The sequence below is a fragment of the Urocitellus parryii genome, chromosome 9, assembly GCF_045843805.1.
Source record: "Urocitellus parryii isolate mUroPar1 chromosome 9, mUroPar1.hap1, whole genome shotgun sequence".
In the NCBI taxonomy this organism is placed as follows: Eukaryota; Metazoa; Chordata; class Mammalia; order Rodentia; family Sciuridae; genus Urocitellus; species Urocitellus parryii.
In genome coordinates this window covers 137,066,171-137,086,874 of record NC_135539.1, presented here as the reverse complement: position 1 = coordinate 137,086,874, position 20,704 = coordinate 137,066,171, and the positions used below count along the sequence as shown (strand labels likewise).

The 20,704-nt window shown below is 41.5% G+C and overlaps 1 protein-coding gene across 1 annotated transcript in view; it reads left to right on the top strand.

Moving 5' to 3' along the window:
* Pappa2 (pappalysin 2) overlaps positions 1–20,704 on the top strand; it is a 240,625-nt gene that overhangs the window by 175,623 nt on the left and 44,298 nt on the right. The window contains exons 17-19 of the mRNA XM_026388519.2: positions 16,313–16,481; positions 17,844–17,979; positions 19,620–19,729. Of these exons, the coding sequence (XP_026244304.2) occupies positions 16,313–16,481; positions 17,844–17,979; positions 19,620–19,729 (415 nt within the window). The remainder of the gene's footprint in view (positions 1–16,312; positions 16,482–17,843; positions 17,980–19,619; positions 19,730–20,704) is intronic.

Genomic DNA, 20,704 nt, shown 5'->3' with positions numbered 1-20,704 from the left:
GCTGAAGGTGATCTTAGAGTGACTCTCGGAGAGCTCCCAGTCTGAATGGGCAGCCAAAGTTCTATTCTCCTTTCTAGATAGGTTTTGGTCCATCATTCTCTGTTCACACCCAAGAGGACTTAGATCTATGTCTCCTCTGAAGATAGAAAGTTAGGAAAAATATTTGAGAGTTGTAGAATTGAGCTTAAAAATCAAGTATTTCCCTCTAATTTCTGAAGAAGGCAGTTCAGTCAAACTGCTGACTCAGTCTAAGATTTATCTCCTGGCTTAGTAATCAGACAGGCTCTGGGCTTGGTGAGATCTCAATCTGAATTCCAATTCTGCTATTTCTTAGCTCTTTGACTTGAACAAGTTACTGATCTGTAGTGAACATTACTATTCTTATTTACAAAGGAGAGCTAATAGGAGCACTTACAGGTTTTTTGTTTAAGATTAAATGAGATAATAGATACAAGAACTGAGCACAATTTCTGGCCATATTCAGTTTTAGTCCAGCAGTAACTTCTGCTGTTTTCCACTGCCACCACCACCCCCACCACCATCATCACTGTCACCACCATCAGCACCAACATGTCTTCCAGGAGCTTAACACCCCTTGTGAAATAACTTGCTGGCCTGGCATTCTTCTGGTATGTTTAACAGGTCAGCTCGGCCACATTTCTTACCAGTGGCTGATGGCTCCTATCTGTGGCTACCTCCTGTACTTCAGAAAAAGAACAGAGAGACCAGGAAGACTGGAACTGGCACATACTGTGGGAGGTACAGGTCTTCAATTAGCAGATGGCGGAGAATCTATTCCTCTGCCAATAAAAGAAACACACACATCAAAACAGAAATTTCATGAAATAATAAAACACACACACACACACACACACACACACATACACACACATACACACTTCCCTCCCCCAGTCAAAGCCCTGTCTGTGTGTTTCAAATCATGTCACTCTCGACCCAATGAGAAATCCAAGTGCTACAGTGGCTTCAAGTAGACGATGAAAAGAAAAAAAGAGGGACATGGGAGAAAAGAAATGGAAATAAAAAAGCAAGATAGAGCTGGAAATACTTCAAAAGTTAGGCTGGGCAAATCAGGCTGGGCTGGAAGGAGAAGCACCAGGGCATGTCCTGCAGATGTTATAGATACTTTGGTTCTTAATTTTTTTGAACAATAGCTCAAGAACTTCTGAGATACAATTGATGTTATCTTCCTATAGGAAGAAAAAAATAAGACTCAACTAATGAACTGCAAATGTGTTACCACACATTTGACAATGGATTTACAACTTTTAAAAATTACTAAAATAATCAAGGTAATGTTTAAGCTCTGAGTCATAACATGGTACACATATGTAAATGAGTAGGGGCTAAGCCTATGCTTCACCTGTGCTATCTACAATTTGCCAAGAAGGGTAAACACTTTAATATCTGTGTACATTCTTGCATCTGCGAGAAATGGGAATTTGTTTTCTTTCCATTAAGACTTTGTCTGGCTTTATAATTAGTGTTTGTAGTAAATATATTCAAAGTTTATTCTGAGAATCTTCAATTCTCTTGCCATCGTAGGATAATGTGAGCTTTAAGCTAATTTATTACAGCTTTTTTTCGGCTCCAAAATGAACCTCCGCTCTGAGCCTTGTCCATGCAAACACACCTGGGTCCAGGCCAACTTGTGGCTGCAGCCTGTGCAGGGCTGGCAATCGGCACAAAGACCCTCACTTCAGATACTACTGCTGGACTCACAGGTTTCCTTGTGACCTTTGATCCTGAGCAAGGCAGCACCTTATCATGAAACTCCCTGTAAGACTTACACTGTCTTTTCTTCCTTCCCCCACCCCACGTGGAAGGCTCTACTCACCTTGTCTTCAGCCTAGTGGGAGCATGTTCATGGTGACCTTGCCTTGTTCTGAAGGGATGGGGTGGGGCCAGGCCCAACTGTCACATGGGGAACTCTGGGACACCAGAAAACTGAAGAATAAGTAGGGTGGCGATACTGATAGTACCCCACACTCTGCACACAGAGAAAACTGGAGTGGGCTTGGTGAGGGAGCAGATCTTTTTTATTTTTTTTTATTTTTTGGATTTTATGGTTTATCTTTCTTTTTTTATTGTTGGTAGTTCAAAACATTACACAGTTCTTAATATATCATATTTCACAGTTTGATTCAAGTGGGTTATGAACTCCCATTTTTACCCCGTATACAGATTGCTGTATCACATCAGTTACACTTCCATTGATTTACATATTGCCATTCTAGTGTCTGATGTATTCTGCTGTCTATCCTATTCTCTACTATCCCGCCTCCCCTCCCCTCCCCTCCCCTCTTCTCTCTCTACCCCCTCTACTGTAAATCATTTCTTCCACTTGTATTATTCTTCTCTTACCCCTCCTTTCCTCTTATATGTAATTTTGTATAACCCTGAGGATCAACTTCCATTTTCATGCAATTTCCCTTCTCTCTCCCTTTCCCTCCCACCTCTCATCCCTGTTTAATGTTAATCTTCTTCTCTAGCTCTTCATCCCTACCCTGTCCTTAGTTACTTCCCTTATATCAATGAAGTCATTTGGCATTTGTTTTTTAAGGATTGGCTAGCTTCACTTAGCATAATCTGCTCTAATGCCATCCATTTCCCTCCAAATTCTATGATTTTGTCATTTCTTAATGCAGAGTAATACTCCATTGTGTATAAATGCCACATTTTTTTATCCATTCATCTATTGAAGGGCATCTAGGTTGGTTCCACAATCTTGCTATCGTGAATTGTGCTGCTATGAACATCGATGTCGCAGTGTCCCTGTAACGTGCTCTTATTAGATCTTTAGGGAATAGACCGAGAAGGGGAATAGCAGGGTCAAATGGTGGTTCCATTCCCAACTTTCCAAGAAATCTCCATACTGCTTTCCAAATTGGCTGCACCAATTTGCAGTCCCACCAACAATGAACAAGTGTACCCTTTTCCCCACATCCTCTCCAGCACTTGTTGTTGTTGGACTTCCTAATGGCTGCCAATCTTGCTGGAGTGAGATGGTATCTTAGGGTGGTTTTGATTTGCATTTCTCTGACTGCTAGCGATGGTGAGCATTTTTTCATGTACTTATTGATTGATTATATGTCCTCCTCTGACAAGTGTCTGTTCAGGTCCTTGGCCCATTTGTTGATTGGGTTATTTGTTATCTTATTGTCTAATTTTTTGAGTTCTTTGTATACTCTGGATATTAGGGCTCTATCTGAAGTGTGAGGAGTAAAGATTTGTTCCCAGGATGTAGGCTCCCTGTTTACCTCTCTTATTGTTTCTATTGCTGAGAAAAAACTTTTTAGTTTGAGTAAGTCCCATTTGTTGATTCTAGTTGTTAACTCTTGTGCTATGGGTATCCTATTGAGGAATTTGGAGCCCGACCCCACAGTATGTAGATAATAGCCAACTTTTTCTTCTATCAGATGCCGCTTCTCTGATTTAATATCAAGCTCCTTGATCCATTTTGAGTTAACTTTTGTGCATGGTGAGAGAAAGGGATTCAGTTTCATTTTGTTGCATATGGATTTCCAGTTTTCCCAGCACCATTTGTTGAAGATGCTATCCTTCCTCCAATGCATGCTTTTAGCCCCTTTATCAAATATAAGATAGTTGTAACTTTGTGGATTGGTTTCTGTGTCCTCTATTCTGTACCATTGGTCCACCTGCCTGTTTTGGTACCAGTACCATGCTGTTTTTGTTACTATTGCTCTATAGTATAGTTTGAAGTCTGGTATCACTATCCCGCCTGATTCACACGTCCTGCTTAGCATTGTTTTTGCTATTCTGGGTCTTTTGTTTTTCCATATGAATTTCATGATTCTTTTATCTATTTCTACAAGAAATGCTGTTGGGATTTTGATTGGCATTGCATTGAACTTATAGAGAACTTTTGGTAATATCATCATTTTGATGATGTTAGTTCTGCCTATCCATGAGCAGGGTATATTTTTCCATCTTCTAAGGTCTTCTTCTATGTCTTTCTTTAGGGTTCTGTAGTTTTCATTGAATAAGTCTTTCACCTCTTTTGTTAGGTTGATTCCCAAGTATTTTATTATTTTTGAGGATATTGTGAATGGAGTGGTTGTCCTCATTTCCATTTCAGAGGATTTGTCGCTGATATACAGGAATGCCTTTGATTTATGCGTGTTGATTTTATATCCTGCCACTTTGCTGAATTCATTTATTAGCTCTAATAGTTTCTTTGTAGACCCTTTTGGGTCTGCTAGGTATAGAATCATGTCATCTGCAAATAGTGATAATTTAAGTTCTTCTTTTCCTATTTTTATGCCTTTAATTTCTTTCGTCTGTCTAATTGCTCTGGCCAGTGTTTCGAGAACTATGTTGAACAGAAGTGGTGAGAGAGGGCATCCCTGTCTTGTACCAGATTTTAGAGGGAATGCCTTCAATTTTTCTCCATTCAGAATGATGCTAGCCTGAGGCTTAGCATAGATTGCTTTTACAATGTTGAGGTATGTTCCTGTTATCCCTAGTTTTTCGAGAGTTTTGAACATAAAGGGATGCTGTACTTTGTTGAATGCTTTTTCCGCATCTATCGAGATGATCATATGGTTCTTATTTTTAAGTCTATTGATGTGGTGAATAACATTTATTGATTTCCATATGTTGAACCAGCCTTGCATACCAGGGATGAATCCTACTTGATCATGGTGCACAATTTTTTTGATATGTTTTTGTATCCGATTCGCCAGAATTTTATTGAGGATTTTTGCATCTAGGTTCATTAGAGATATTGGTCTGTAGTTTTCTTTCTTTGAAGTGTCTTTGTCTGGTTTCGGATTCAGGGTGATGTTGGCCTCGTAGAATGAAGTTCTCCCTCTTTTTCTACTTCCTGAAATAGCTTGAAAAGTATTGGTATTAATTCCTCTTTAAAGGTTTTGTAAAACTCTGCTGTATACCCATCCGGTCCTGGGCTTTTCTTAGATGGTAATCTTTTGATGGTTTCTTCTATTTCCTCAATTGATATTGGTCTGTTTAGGTTGTCTATATCCTCCTGACTCAATCTGGGCAGATTATATGACTTAAGAAATTTATCGATGCCTTCACTATCTTCTATTTTATTGGAGTATAATGATTCAAAATAATTTCTGATTATCTTCTGTATTTCTGAAGTGTCTGTTGTGATATTGCCTTTTTCACCCCGTATGCTAGTAATTTGAGTTCTCTCTCTTCTTCTCTTCGCTAGCATGGCCAAGGGTCTGTCGATTTTATTTATTTTTTCAAAGAACCAACTTTTAGTTTTGTCAATTTTTTCAATTGTTTCTTTTGTTTCAATTTCATTAATTTCAGCTCTGATTTTAATTATTTCTTGCCTTCTACTTCTTTTGCTGTTGTTTTACTCTTCTTTTTCTAGGATTTTGAGATGAAGTATGAGATCATTTATTTGTTGGTTTTTTCTTTTTTTAAGGAATGAACTCCAAGCAATGAATTTTCCTCTTAGAACTGCTTTCAATGTGTCCCATAGATTCCGATATGTTGTGTCTTGTTTTCATTTAACTCTAAGAAATTTTTAATTTCCTCCTTGATGTCTTCTAAAACCCATTGATCATTCAGTAACCTATTGTTCATTCTCCAAGTGATCCATGATTTTTCCTTCCTTCTTTTATCGTTGATTTTCAGTTTCATTCCTTTATGATCAGATAAGATGCATGGTATTATCTCTACTCCTTTATATTGTCTAAGAGTTGCCCTGTGACATAATATATGATCTATTTTTGAGAAGGATCCATGTGCTGCTGAGAAAAAAGTGTAACTGCTTGATGTTGGGTGGTATATTCTATATATGTCAATTAAGTCTAGGTTGTTAATTGTGTTATTGAGTTCTATAGTTTCCTTATTCAACTTTTGTTTGGAAGATCTGTCCAGTGGTGAGAGAGGTGAGTTGAAGTCTCCCATGATTATTGTATGGTGGTCTATTAGACTCTTGAACTTGAGAAGAGTTTGCTTGATGAACATAGCAGCACCATTGTTTGGGGCATATATATTTATTATTGTTATGTCTTGTTGGTGTATGATTCCCTTGAGCAGTATGTAGTGACCCTCTTTATCCCTTTTGATTAACTTTGGCTTGAAATCTATTTTATTTGATATGAGTATGGACACTCCAGCTTGTTTCCGCAGTCCATATGAGTGATATGATTTTTCCCAACCTTTCACCTTCAGTCTATGTATATCTTTTCCTATCAAATGCGTCTCCTATAGGCAGCATATTGTTGGGTCTTGTTTTGTGATCCATTCAACTAGCCTGTGTCTCTTAATTGGTGAGTTTAAGCCATTAACATTTAGGGTTATTATTGAGATATGGTTTGTTCTTCCAGCCATATTTGTTTATTAATGCTACTAAACCTGATTTGTTTTCCTCTTTGATTATTCCCCCCCCCTTTACTTTCCTACCTCCCACCGTTGGTTTTCATTGTTGTTTTCCGTTTCCTCTTCCTGTAATGTTTTGCCAAGGATTTTTTGAAGAGATGGTTTTCTTGCTGCAAATTCTTTTAACTTTTGTTTATTGTGGAAGGTTTTAATTTCATCTTCCATCCTGAAGCTTAATTTCGCCGGATACACGATTCTTGGTTGGAACCCATTTTCTTTTAGTGTTTGAAATATGTTATTCCAGGATCTTCTAGCTTTCAGAGTCTGTGTTGAGAGATCAGCTATTATCCTGATTGGTTTACCCCTAAATGTAATCTGCTTTCTTTCTCTTGCAGCTTTTAAAATTCTCTCCTTATTCTGTATGTTGGACATCTTCATTATAATGTGTCTAGGTGTGGATCTCTTATGATTTTGCACATTCGGTGTCCTGTAGGCTTCTAGGATTTGGGATTCTGTCTCATTCTTCAAGTCTGGGAAGTTTTCTCGTATTATTTCACTGAATAGATTGTTTATTCCTTTGGTTTGGAGCTCTGTGCCTTCCTGTATCCCAATGACTCTTAAGTTTGGTCTTTTAATATTATCCCATAATTCTTGGATGTTCTGCTCATGGTTTCTTAGCAGACTTGCTGAGCTGTCTATGTTCTTTTCAAGTTGAAATACTTTGTCTTCATTGTCTGATGTTCTATCTTCTAAATGATCTACTCTGCTGGTAGTATTCTCAATTGAGTTTTTAAGTTGGTTTATTGCTTCCTGCATTTCTAGGATTTCTATTTGTTTGTTTTTTATTACCTCTATCTCCCTGTGAAATTGATCTTTTACTTCCTGGATTTGTTTATGTAGTTCCTTGTCAATGTGATCTTTCATTGTCTGATTTTGCTGTCTCATGTCTTCCTTGAGACTCCATATCATCTGAAGCATGTATATCCTGAACTCTTTATCTGACATTCCATCTGTTGCAGCTATTACCTCTTCTAAAGTTGAGTTGACCTGCATTGCTTGTGGTCCTTTCTTTCCTTGTCTTTTCATACTGCTGGCGTTTCTTTCTGCTTGGTGAAACTGTTGTGTTTTTGAAATTTTCCCTCTATTTATTTATATTGTTCTTGTATAGTTGAAAAATCTCCCTTGCAGGGCAGGTAGTGGCTGTGATCCTCCTCCAATTGGGGTGATCTGTCTACCACGCTGGCGGGTGGCTAGGTCTGCTCTGCCGGTTGGTAGAAGGTCCGCCTACCTCGCAGGCGCGTGGGGCAGCTCTGTCACTCCGCAGGTTGCTGGGCCTGATCTGCCGGTGGTCACAGTCCCGCCTACCTTGCAGGCACTGGGGGAGGGGGCGGGCCTGCCCCTCAGCAGGCCGCTGGACCTGTCCTGCTGGTGTGTCGCAAGTCCGCCTACCCCGCAGGCGTGTCGGAGCAGATCTTTTGTGGGACATTCCTTTTATGACACACTTTAAATACAACCATTTATATAATCTGATGATGCTTTGAGGGAATGTGTGGTTATCTCCATTCTTCAGATGGGGAAATTGAGGACAAGAGGTCAAGTAATGGATTCCAAGTCAGGGATTCCTTGGCTATCAGGGCTGTAGCCTGGTTCAGTCCCCTGGTTCTACTGCATCTGCTCTCAGCCACTCTGCCACACTCGCCCCTAATGAGGGGACTGGTAAGGGCCCTGACACTCCTGCCAAGGGCCCTGTGACTTCTCACTCTTCATCTTTGGGCAGGGACACTTGGCAAGGAAAATGTTGACCAGCACTCTTCCCTTCATCCCACATCAAGGGCTGTGATGTCAGGAGTGTGGCAAGCACAGGACACACCTGTGTGCAGTCCTCGTCCTTAGGGAGGGATGCTGGCTTTCCAGGTGCCCTGACAACACACTAGTGGGCTCAGGTCTCATTGCTGTGCTTCTGGAGTGGGGACCATGCCAACATCTGTGCTTTCCCACAGAGAAACACCGGCAGTGGCTGGTTTGTCAACTCTGGGCATGAGCGTGGGTGTGTGCCTACACCTGTGAGTCGGACCGAGCTGGACTAGGGACACAGCAATACCTGGAAGAATCCTTGTACTGAAAAATTGGTACTGAAACTTTTCAAGATGGCAAGGGAGAATGAGAGTAATTGCTCTCTAAAAATGAGTGTACACAGTGTATTACCCTTTTCTGTAAGAATTTTGTCCTACTGGACCCCCACCAGGCTGTCCCCTGCACTGACCCTTCTCCACTACACTAGAGAAGGAAGAAGAGCCAGGATGGCGGACACACCTTTCTCCATTCACACTTGGCAAAGGCTGGAACCTGTGCTTCCTTTACACCACTGGGCTCCGGTGGGCACTCTTCCTTCTGCCTGGCATACCCTTCTCCTTCTGTACCCATGAACCACCTCAGACTACCCCCTTCCTGACACCCTGCAATCTGCAGGCAGTGTTGCTACCTCACTTTTTTGGGCTCCCATGGGTTCTGGCCCTATTGTAGTATTTACATTTGTTTCTCCAACTGCAGGGCCCAATGCAATGAATAGGCATATACCAGCAATTCATGAATAATTGCTGAATGGATGTATGAATGGACAAACAATTTAATGGTGAAAATGGTGAAGGCCAAGAAATCTCCAGTTTCTCAAACACACACAGATAAGAGTTGATAGTAGGATCTGAGGAGTAAATTGTATGTAGTATGTGTTTCAGTTTAAATCACATGCCTTGGAGAAGCTTCAGATTGATTTCAGTCCAGGGAGTAACTTGAACATGTTGGTAGGAAAAACTATTGTCAGTCATATGCGGAAAGGACCAGAAAGTCATGGAGAGATAGAGCAAGGGCTGCTGATGTTGAAGTGAGAAAGGCTGGGAGGACAGTGGCAGTGGAAGAAGGAGAAGGGACCCTAAACTTGAGCTTAGGTGGTTCAGCCTGGGGCACAGGGTGTTACTGCACCCGCCAACCTGGAGACGAAGATTTAGCAGCAGAAAGTCCAAAGATAAAAGCAAGGAGTGGGATGAAGAACTGATAATCCCCACTTACAGGACGTAACTCGCTCTTCACTCTGATGGACAGCTGTATATTATATAGAAAAGAGTTTGGTATGGGACCTCTTGTTTTTTGTTTGTTTGTTTGTTTTGTTTTGTTTTTTCCTTGAGTAAAAGTGACTAGAACTAGTGTGTTGGACTGGGTGGCCTGGCTGATGCTACTTCTTGCCTAGTGGAAAGGGCTGGGGCAGAGAATGCAGACCACTCCAAGCAGCCATGGGCTAGTCAGGTCTCGTGTCTGCCTGCTCCTCTTTTAGGATACTGGTGGCTGGAGAAACCAGGCCTGCGATTTGCTAAGAGGAACACTGGCGTGGGGCTTGGAAATGCTGGTGGTTCTCTTTGGGGTGGGTTAGAGGACTATGCCTTCTAAAATGGTCTAGATTCATAGGCAGGTCAAACTGTGACCTGCCTATGAATCACTTAGGGTCTTAAAATGCAGATTCTAATTGAGACGCCCTGGGGCGAGTCCTGCAATTTCTTTCTATCTAGCTCCCAGATGACTGTAGCACTGCCACTCTGCACAGCCACTGTGAGTGCTAACTGTCCAGTCCATCTGCTGAGCAAAGAGGTTCTTTACTTTCAGTTCAGAAACTGGCCATGTGTCAAGCCAAACACTTAACCAGTTAATACTTCCATTGTTTTTTTTTAAATAAATGGTGAAAGTTTAATGTTTTGATATTATTTTCTGATACAATTTATATGCAGAAACATTTTTTGGATAATACTTTTTCTTAATCTGTGTAATAGGAATAATGCCATTGGCCTCTCTCCTTTCATCTCCTTCTGAGGGTAGGGCACCTGCACAAATGCACTAAGGGGAGGTAAGGTATGTGCAGCTCCATTTCTAGGGTCACCACAGCTTTCATCCTGTGATGTAGGCTGTGATATCAGACTCATCATAGCACACTGACCATTTCCATAACCCCAGGCAAGTTACTTTAATTACCTATACCTTGCTTACTTCACCTATGAAATAAAGTCATTCATTGGTTGAACCAAAACTTATCGGTACCTATTATATCCCAAGCATTGTTCTGGACACTGAAGATCTATTAAATAAAGTCACCAAGCTTATATTTTGGTAAGAGGAGACTGGCAAGAGATGAGAAAAGCCAAAAGCAAAACAATTATAGATCACACATTCTATGGAAGGAACAAAGATGCTTTGACTTAAAAAGCAGTTATAAGTATAAAATAAGGATGCTCTGGGGTGGTGAAAATTATTCTTGATAGGAAGAAAGAGAAGGAACTAGTCAGGAGAATAACAAAAAGAAAAGGATCACAAGCAGAGAGAGTAGCACAATTGAGTAGCACTCAAGTCCCATGGAAGGAAAAATCTTGGGTTGTATTTGGAATTCTAAATCCTGAGTGTGTGAAGTGCATTAAAGAAAGTGAATATGGCATGGAATGGGGACAGAGAGTGAGGTCATATCATGCAGGGCTCACAGACTAACATGAAAAGTTCAGATTTTTATTTTTCTTGCAAGCAGAAGCTACTGAAATGTTCTACACAAGGAAATGACACAATCTAATATATTTCTTCATTTTTATGAAAATTTTCTCCAGTTGGTACTTGCTGACTAGATGGAAAGAGAGCCAGAGGACAAGTGTGCTGTCCAGGTGGAATGTGAGAGATGGTAGCTCATGGTGACATATGTGACTGTGGAAATGTGGAGGTATTGGGACAATTCCAGAGATATTTGGGAGGTGACAGTGACTGGACAAATTGATGGATTACATTAGATCAGACGGGACTCAGGAAAAGTAAGATTGAGAGAAAGGATGAAATCGGGATGTCACCTAAGTTTCAATTTTGAGTGACAAGATAAGTAGTGGTGTCATTGACGAAGCTGGAATGAAGGAAGAGGAGCATATGTAGAGAGAAGGGAATCGAGCACTCAGATGATAGTAGTCCCTATAACGCAGGGTGGGCTTGAGATAAAATTATTTGATATATATTCTTCTATACAATGACTCTCTGAAGTGCTCAATATTTTTTTCTGTTATTGTTATTATCCATGAGAGACTGCCCATTGGAGACACCAGATGCCCTTGATTGGCAAAGACATAATTCTCTTGGACTCAACCAATCATCTGTTTCTCTAATGGAAAATAAATATTTCTTTTGAAAACTCTTTAGTAGTGATAAAAGAATGGGGTAGACTCATGTGTGCTTCTAAGCAACATCAATCAAACTTGCAGCCAAGTTTTGATTACAAGATCTTTTTTTCTGGCAATGATGTAAAAATTAGAAAAAGCACAGCTGGATTTTCAGCACTAGGTGGATACCACAAGTTCTGGAAATTGGAAAAAGCACCTTCTAACTTGGAAATAGTGGTGATTTGTCTGGAGAAGTTAGAGGGAAAATAAATACAAGCCTTACCCTAACCCGAACTCCTCATGCTACCAGTGGCAGAATGAGTAAGAAGTCAGAGAGTGAGGCTGCCCAGCTAGCAACCCTGCCCAAAGGCTGAACTTAGCAAAAACCAAACAGGGTAGTGAATGACTTGCTGGGTGACTGATTTGAATCTCTGTTTTTCTCACTTGGGGCATATTTTCACTAGCATGGGAAGAAGTAGACGGTTTACCAGCCTGACTGCATATAAAAAAAAATGAGGCAGGGGATTTGGTCCAATAGGCTTGGAAATCTACGTTTTTAAATAGCACCTATGGGATTCTGATGGGACTGGTTAACAAATTTCACTTGCAAACCATTGGTCTAAAGGTTGAGGTATTTTTGCTGCAACTTGAAACTTTGGAATCTATTCTTGATTTTGCTGGTACTTGCTGGCTAGGTGATATTGGGGAGCTCACCTACTTGGTTACCAATGTGCAGTTTCCTGCCCTTAAAATGAGATATTTTAGCTTCCCTTGTTTCACTGGGATTAAGAATGTGTTACCCAAAAGATACTTGGAGTGAGCTTTCAGAAAAGTCTTGGAATCTCTGTCCTGGTAAGGGCCTGTCTTGCACTGGCCTCATACACACACCAAAATCTTCAAGATGCAAAGCCATTTACTTTATACCTTTAAAGAAACTCTTGGCTCCTGACTTATACATATTATCTAAGGGATTGGGCCACTGTGAATGAACCATGGTTTTTCCACTAATGATCTTAAGAGGGTCAGAGACCAGTTTTCAACATCACCAAATTGGAAGCAACACGAAGGCAGCTGTAGCATTGCTGGAGATCTAAATAGGGCCATGGTTGCATCCTGGTCAGTTGGGGCTGCTATGGCAGAATACCATGGAGTAGGTGGTTTAAACAATGAGCATTTATTTCTTATAGGTCTAGAGACCAAAAAGGCCAGGATCAAGGTGCTGGCGGACCCCTTACTTGAGGGCACTTTTTCTAATTCGCAATATCCATCTTTTTCTGTGCCCTCTCAGGACAGAGTGCAGAAGGCAAGCTCTTGTGTCTCTTCTAGGAGAACTAGTCCCATCTTCATGCCCCCCACCCAAAGAACTCTCCTCCTAGTACCATCACCTTTGGGTTTGAATTTTACCACATGAGTTGGGGAGTTTGGGGGGGGGGGGCACAAACACTTGGTCCAAAGTTCTGAGTAGCTGAAGAATATCAATGGTGTGATTTAGATTTCAGTCTCCTTCAGCAGCTGCAGAAGGAAATCAAACCTCCTGAAACCGGAACCATCTAAGACACTCTGATTTCCTGATATGGTCAAAATGGCCAGAATAAGCCCTGGCACTCATGCACCAAGCTCCATATCATGAGTCTCAAGACTGAGACCTTAAGAATCAGCAGGTGGGCACCAAGCAGAATGAAACAGCCCTTGCTATTGGACCTTGAGGAACCAATTAGATGCCTTGGAAGAAGACTGAGGATAGGACCTACAGAGCACCCCTCAAGTGGAGAGAGGTAGAAGCTGTTGGAGAGATGTTGGTACAAGACCATCCTCTTCACAAGGGGGTTAGAAACTATGAGGAAGGAGACTCCATGAAATTGAGGGGGCATAGCAACAACTGTGGAAAGGAAACTGGATTTTCTAAGGAATCAGAAAACTCCTCTCAGCCTCTTCTCTTTTCCTCCCAGGTGTCCTCTCTCTGGCCCAGAGACCCCAGGGTGAATTGTGGTGCTCCTCTTTCTACCATGTAAGAGTCTCCCTCCAGTCTTGCCAGTGGTTTCAGCACAGGGCCTGTCACATGGTCTGGGTACCACCCAAAACACCCAAACTCACTCTTCCCCATCCAAGCTTGATCTGTCTGCCCTCACCCCTGAGGTTATTAAACTGGCAAAGAAATATATAAAATTGGCATTCTTGAATGGTTCCTCACTCTGGGCAAGGAAAAGAAGGACTATTTCCATGGTTGAAGTGTTCCAACCAATTCAGAGAAAAATATCACATGAAGTAAAAATATTATCATCCTGGCCAAGCAAGGGTTTTCCTTTATAACCATGCTGACATGCAGGGATTTTACAGCCTCGTCTCTCCCCTGGTGACAGCGGTATTGCCTGCTCTCTCCAGATGGGGGATGTCAATTCAGCAGAGGTAGGGGAAGGATTTCATCTGGGGGAGGTGGTAGAAAGGAGAGAGTCCCTGGGAGAGTTTAAACTCTGTAGTGTGAAGGAAGAGCAAATATCCAGTTTAGGAGAGGGACAGAGGGAATCTTATTACAGTGAAAAGAATTGCAAACCCCTCACTGAAAATAGATTTGAGCAGACATTTTAAAATGACACCTTCCTTGAGAGAAAGAAGCCATTTTTAAAGAATACATAGTGTTCTGTTTCATTTGTATAGAGCTCAGGAGCAAGAAAACCTAATCCATGCTGCAGAAGCGTATTGCAGAATACTGTGTGCTGCGGGTGTTGGGGGGATGCTACAGGGAGAATTCTAAGGGGCTGAAAATGTTCTGTATCTTGACCTGAGCCATGGTTACCCACCTGTATTCACATGTAAAAATTCCTCAATCTGTATACTAAGATGGGGGTGTTTTTCTCTATGTCATTTATCATTCAGTTCAATTTTTTAAAATGAATCTTCTTTTGCCACATGTATGGATATAGCCTTGGGACAAAGAATATCTGGAAGGTTCAACAGGATGGGGATGCTATTAATAACCTCAGCAAACCATAGAGCAAGGTGGGAATGGCCCCATCCTGACACAGCGAGGGACCCTGGGCTTCATCAGCCAACAGACCTAGGTCCACATCCTGCCTTAAGGTTTTACAATGGGTCTTTGAGTAACCTTTGTTTCTCTCAGTCTCAGTTGTCTTCTCTAAAATGTGGATAATAACATGTACCTTTAAGTATTCTTTGGGGGATTCAAATAAGTAATGTTCATAGATCTTTTCCCAAACAAGGGAAATACAGACGAAAATGCTATTTGTTATTAACAGTAGATACATGTTGACATGGACTACAGTGCTTAAGAACCCCAGTCATAAATCATATATATAAACTAAAATATTCCTGAAAACAAGGGGAAGGCTTTAAATAACTAGTGATAAATAAAATACTCCACTTATTTCTAAGTAAATACTATTAAAATATCCAACTTTTAAAACATTTCATTATTAAAATTATTTGAAATCAAATGCATTCTGTGATATGTGATCTTGAAAAAGGAACTTAACATCCCTCTATGTGTTTCTGTCTATAAAATGGGTATTAGAAACACCATTTTATCTGAAGTGTTTTTATGATTCAGTTTATGTGATGTGTCTTACAATGGGTCTGATGCTGTTAATTTCGGTTCAATGATCAATTTCACTAATATTTATTTAAAGTCAAATACAAGCCAGATATTATTTTAGTTCCCCCCCCCCAAAAAAAAAAACAAGAATAAGACACAGCTTCTGCCCTCTGGAAGCCTCTAATTTAGTGGGAAAGACTGGCAAGTGGACATTCATAAGCCCATATTGGTGTGAGAGATGGGCATACGGGGAACAGCTGACAGGTATAAGTTACAAGCATGAATTGAGGGTGCACATATTTAAATTTAAAACGACACTAAAAACTAGCACTTCAAGGCTACCATGTGGTTGAGAAAGCCAATGGCCACAGGGTTATTTATATTTTAGGATCACCAGCTTATCTATAACCAGTAGTGTTCTGAATCGGGTGGATATGTTAAAACAGGAAAACTAGAAAGCACCTCCAAACTGCAGTGAGTCAGAAGCAAAGTGGAACAGAATTTGTGGTGATGAGAACCCTAATTCTTTGGATTCCCATCTACCTCCGACACTGTCTGGTTGGAGGCCATGTCTGTGCGTGGGAAGGAGGGGTGCTTCCTCCAGGACTGCATTGAGTTGTATCTGTTTTGGGGAATCTGATGAAAGGTTCAGCCCCTTTCCAAGGAAAACTGGACTTGAAAGCAATCAGAGCAGCTGCAGTAATGTTGGGAGGTTAGTCCCTCCAAAGGCAAGGTGGGGTCTCTTCTAAAACCATACTCATCTTGCTGCACCTTCTCTCTTCTCTGAAGAGATAAACATTTTGGCAACTTCAGCAATTATGTCACCATTCCAGCACTGATGATCCCCACTTCATGTCTGATTCGTCCCCTGAGAGTGTGTGTGATAACCTCTTCTGTATTCCACATTTTCTGGCATTCCCCAGGGTACTTAGATGTGAGAATTCTCCAAATGAACATCTCAAAGAAACCCCAGCTATAGGCAATCTAGATGCTGCACTAGTTACCCAACTTCCATGAGAGTAATACATCTAGTGTCACTCTGCAACACCTACTCCCACTGCTAATCCATGAATGTCACTATTTTAGCCTTTTGACTTTGAGACTGGACTGGTGTGGTGGGACATTTGGCTGGCCAGGACCATGTGCCCCTGCCTGTTTGCTAATGCTTGGCTCATATTGCTGAGGATCCAGTTTTCCCACGACTCCTTGAAGGGATTCTTATAGGCTGTTTTGCTTCATGTCTCTTCAGCAAGTTCCTGAAGATACAGTGCCTGGAAAGTGGACTGTGGGAACAAGCCAGCTGTACCCCGGTAGTGTGTGAGCCTCCTGCTCCTGTTTTTGAAGGCATGTACGAATGCAGTGATGGATTCAACCTGGACAGCCAGTGTGTGCTCAACTGTAACCAGGAAAGTGCGAAGGTAATGAAGGATCCTTGAACTTGGTTTTGAATGAGGCTATAATCTGATCTTGATGACCATGACAAAAAATGTTGAGCAGAAATTATCCCAACAAAGATTCTTCTATCCCAGAAAGGACCAACAGACAGGGCCTTACTAATTGGGATTACAACCAAGGGTGTTGATATTATTCACAAGGGGATAGAAGATACCATGTTTTTGGAACATTCTTTTCCAAGTTCAGAACTTCCTCTGGAATAAGAAGAAAAACCTGATGAGTAAGGCACCAGGGGACATTCCAAACAGTTCTGGGATCCTCATTTGGTAATGCAGGCTCATCTCATGCATGGCCACTGACATAACTTGGCTAGGAATGCTAGCTTATATGTTTTTTAGCAGAACAGAGTCCTGAACAGAAACACAAATTCCTCGGCAAAGCTCAAAGTGTTGTTTGACTATTATCCTCCCTAGGATTTTGGCACAAGAGGTCTCAAATGAAAACCACAGTCTTATCGTGGTTGTGTGACTAAAATCAATTTTGTCTTAGAATCTTTTCAAGCACCACACACATCCATGAGACAGGAAGTCGAGCAGACTTCCTAGGCAAAGATCAATGGCTTGGCTCCTTTGGCACATGTCTTTAAGTTGGTGTCCAGCACTTGAAGGTAAGCACTGCAGAACAGATGTGCAATGAATAGGCCACAAACGAAGACTCCGAGAAATCCAACACATCTGTGTACATGGACTGGTATGGAGCCAAGGAGGCAGCCAGAGAAAGGAGAGTTATCTACATTTCTAAAACCTTATTTTCTTGGGTTTATTAGTTAGTGCTCCTCTTTCTGTTCTAGGTAGGGCATTCTTTGTAACTATTGAGGGTGAGAAGCTGAGGGCTCCACAGTCAGTACATGCACAGAGGAAAGGAAGACAGCAAAGACTACTGTGATGTTTTCGTTCTAGTAGATAGGCCAAAGCATACCTCCAGGGAAATCATGAATTACATTCACTGGATGATGCTCATCTTGAAGGAAATGTGACATTTGCCACAACCAGCATTTATGTGATAGTAGGGATGATCAATGCCAAAAACCCTACTTGGAAAAATTCCCCAAAGTATCTCAGAATACATGGGCTACAATCAAGAGCTCATCATATCCTGATATCCAAAGGGGAAAACATTATTGGTAAGTTTCATTAATGGCAAAATTGTCTAAGACTCCTTCACATGATTTGTATTCACTGCTTTCAACACACTTCATTGTCTCAATAGCATCTCTTAGTCCAGGTTCTAGAAGTTGAAGGACATCATCATTTAATCAGACCCCTTTCCCCGATTCTGAATAAAGTAAATAGTAATAAAGATGTTCTTTGCCTTTGGTGTCCTAGCTCCCCATCCTCTGTACCAAAGAAGGACTGTGGACCCAGGAGTTTAAGTTGTGTGAGAACCTGCAAGGGGAATGCCCACCACCCCCCTCGGAGCTGAATTTCGTGGAGTACAAGTGTGAAAATGGATACGGGATTGGTAAGGATGGGAAGGGAGATGGAGGGTGTTCCCAAGTCATCATCTTATTGGGCCTGGCAGGAGCAGATGCCCTGTTCCCCTGAGTAGTGGATGGAAATGCAAACTGAGTGTTAACTGCTTCTTGGGTTTGTTAGTGCTCCTAACTAACTAACAAAATTCATGGCAAATTTGTTCTTTTTACTCTTCCATTTGTGTATAACATTGGTATAGCCACCAAGATGGTCATGCTACCCACTCTGCTGCAGGACTGAAAGTGGATGTATTTGTGGCAGGATTTGTAATTCCAAGAGGAAAGGAGGATGGCCACATCCACACATGTGCTGGACTCCTACATTCTTACTATGGAGAGTTCGTGATGGGGAATTATTTGTGATTGTACTTGCCTGGCTTGCTCATCATTACACCTCAATGGGGATTAGGCTCCAGAGCCTGTGGGCAACTTCTTATTTAAGTACTTGCAATTAAGGGTCTTAGAGGCCAGAGCTCACTTATAGTAATGTTGACCCAACTTTGTCCTGAATGGCCCTAAACATCATAAAAGAGAGTCATGTTTGGTATGAAACCTTGTAAGATCAATCCTAGATTCTAAATTGCAAAAAGAAATTCTGTAGGGCAAATGAAAGGGCATTTTAACCTGTGTAATGCCAATAAAGATCATTTGAGTTCATCAGAAACCTCATTAGTTTCTGAAAGGGCTCTTTACCATTTCAAGGCGCTGTTGGCACTGTAGCGTCTGTGGTCAGGCCTGGAGTACAGGAAGCTTGACATGTCTCTTGCGTCTTCATGAGCAGACTCATCTTCAAAGCTTCTGATTTCTGCATTAAGATATCACATACTCACTCCAAAGTCCTAAGAAGTGATGTGATTTGTTATTACCATAACAGTAACTTAAAAACAGAAACATGGAGCTGGCAAGAAACTTAGAGATCATCAGACCTATCTATGAGGAATCAGAAACCCTGAATGTGTTTCCTTGAATAGAATTTTAGGAGCTACTTGGACCCCACATGCAAGGGAATACAGAAAGATTTTCCTTTGAGAGACCAGCACATGATCAAAATCTCTGCTTCTGATTTTTCCTTGCTTCCTCCTTTAATCACATAGGGTTCCTGGCTGCCAATTTCATGATCTTCAGTGTAGCAACTGACAGGATATTCCCTGGAGTAATTTCATAATTTCTGGGTCATGTTTTTCCCAGCTAATCAAGTTCTCCGATGGTAGTTTCTGCAGTTGTTAATTTACCAGGAGACCATACAGCAGGAACGATAGGAAACATACTTCAAGGTATCGGATAATCAAGATTGAGTTTGGCCAGCTAAAATCCTGGAGTGCGAACTTGGACATCAGCTGGGCCAGGAATTAAGCCTTAATTTCTGGGCCATGGAGAAATTCAGAATCCTAGAAGAGAGGGCATATTGGTCCAAGCAGAGAAGGGTCACTTGGTGCAATGAGAGTTACCTTATGACCATGGCTGTTTACAGTGAGTGTGGATGAGTATCAGGCCTGTCTGTAGCAACTATAATATGCAGACCCACCATGGAGAAAGCAGTTGCTCCTAGAAAATCAAAGCTGCTGATTGCAAGATGAAAGAGACCGAGATCAGGAAGTTGAGTCTTTGTTGTCAACTTGTGTTCCTACAGGTGCAGTTTGCACCCCATCATGCGTAATCCCCCCCAGCGATCCTGTGACGCTGCCGGAGAACATCACTGCTGACACTCTGGAGTACTGGATGGAGCCTGTCAGAGTCCAGGTGAGAAAAGGGATGTTCTGATGTGCCAAAGACGTGAGGCTACTAAGTGGCCCTCAACTGACAGAATGCTCCCTGCGGGCACTTAGAGGTTTTCAAAGCAACCTTGAAGCAAACAACCATGTGGATCATTCATAGAGATAAGGATAAAGTGCCAAGTAGAAACAGGAACAAAGCTTGAGAAGAAAGTGGTCCGTCTAAAGGAAGATTAAAGGATGAGAATCTATAAGAAAGAGATAGAAAAGGCTAAGCGAGCATTAAGTGGGACGATCTTGTAAGCTCATCTGTTCTTAAGATGGGAGGATAGGGATATTAGAAACCTGGGAGTTTGGATGCTTCATGTATGGGACTGCTTTAGCATGACAGTGGTATTCCTATAGAATCACCAAAATATGCACTCCAGACACATACGTTCCACTCCCAACTCCCCTTTTTGTTCTCAACTCCCCTTTTTCATCACTGGCTAGTTGGGCTTTATTGTTGGCAGAGACTTGAGTTAAACCAGAAGATCAGGGAAAACATTCTCTAAGTGTGATTTGGGATGAGAGGTGGAGAATAGCTCAGCCCTATCATTTCTATTAGTTCTTTATTCAATAAAAGTTTTTTAAGCCTCACTCTGTGCCATGAAACTGTGCTAGGTGCTAGGAGAAGATGAAACATGGTAGTCTGTCTGTTTGGAGGACTTACAATCTGGCCTTGGAATCAGATGTTTACGATTGTGCCACATGGGGAATGGTTCCTTTGTGGACTTGCTATGGGAACACCTGAGAGGAAGCAACTGACTCTTCTGCCCCAGAGCCAGGTGGAATTGTGGAAGGATAAACTGCAGAAGGTTTCCCTCTGAGTCTTTAACCATGATCCAGAGGAAATTGCTAGAGGGTAAAGAATAGTGAGAAGTTCCCTGTGGCTGAAACAAGGTATGTGTGATAGGGGAGATGGAGGGGAAGGATGAGATGAGGGAGAGATAGGCCAACAAGG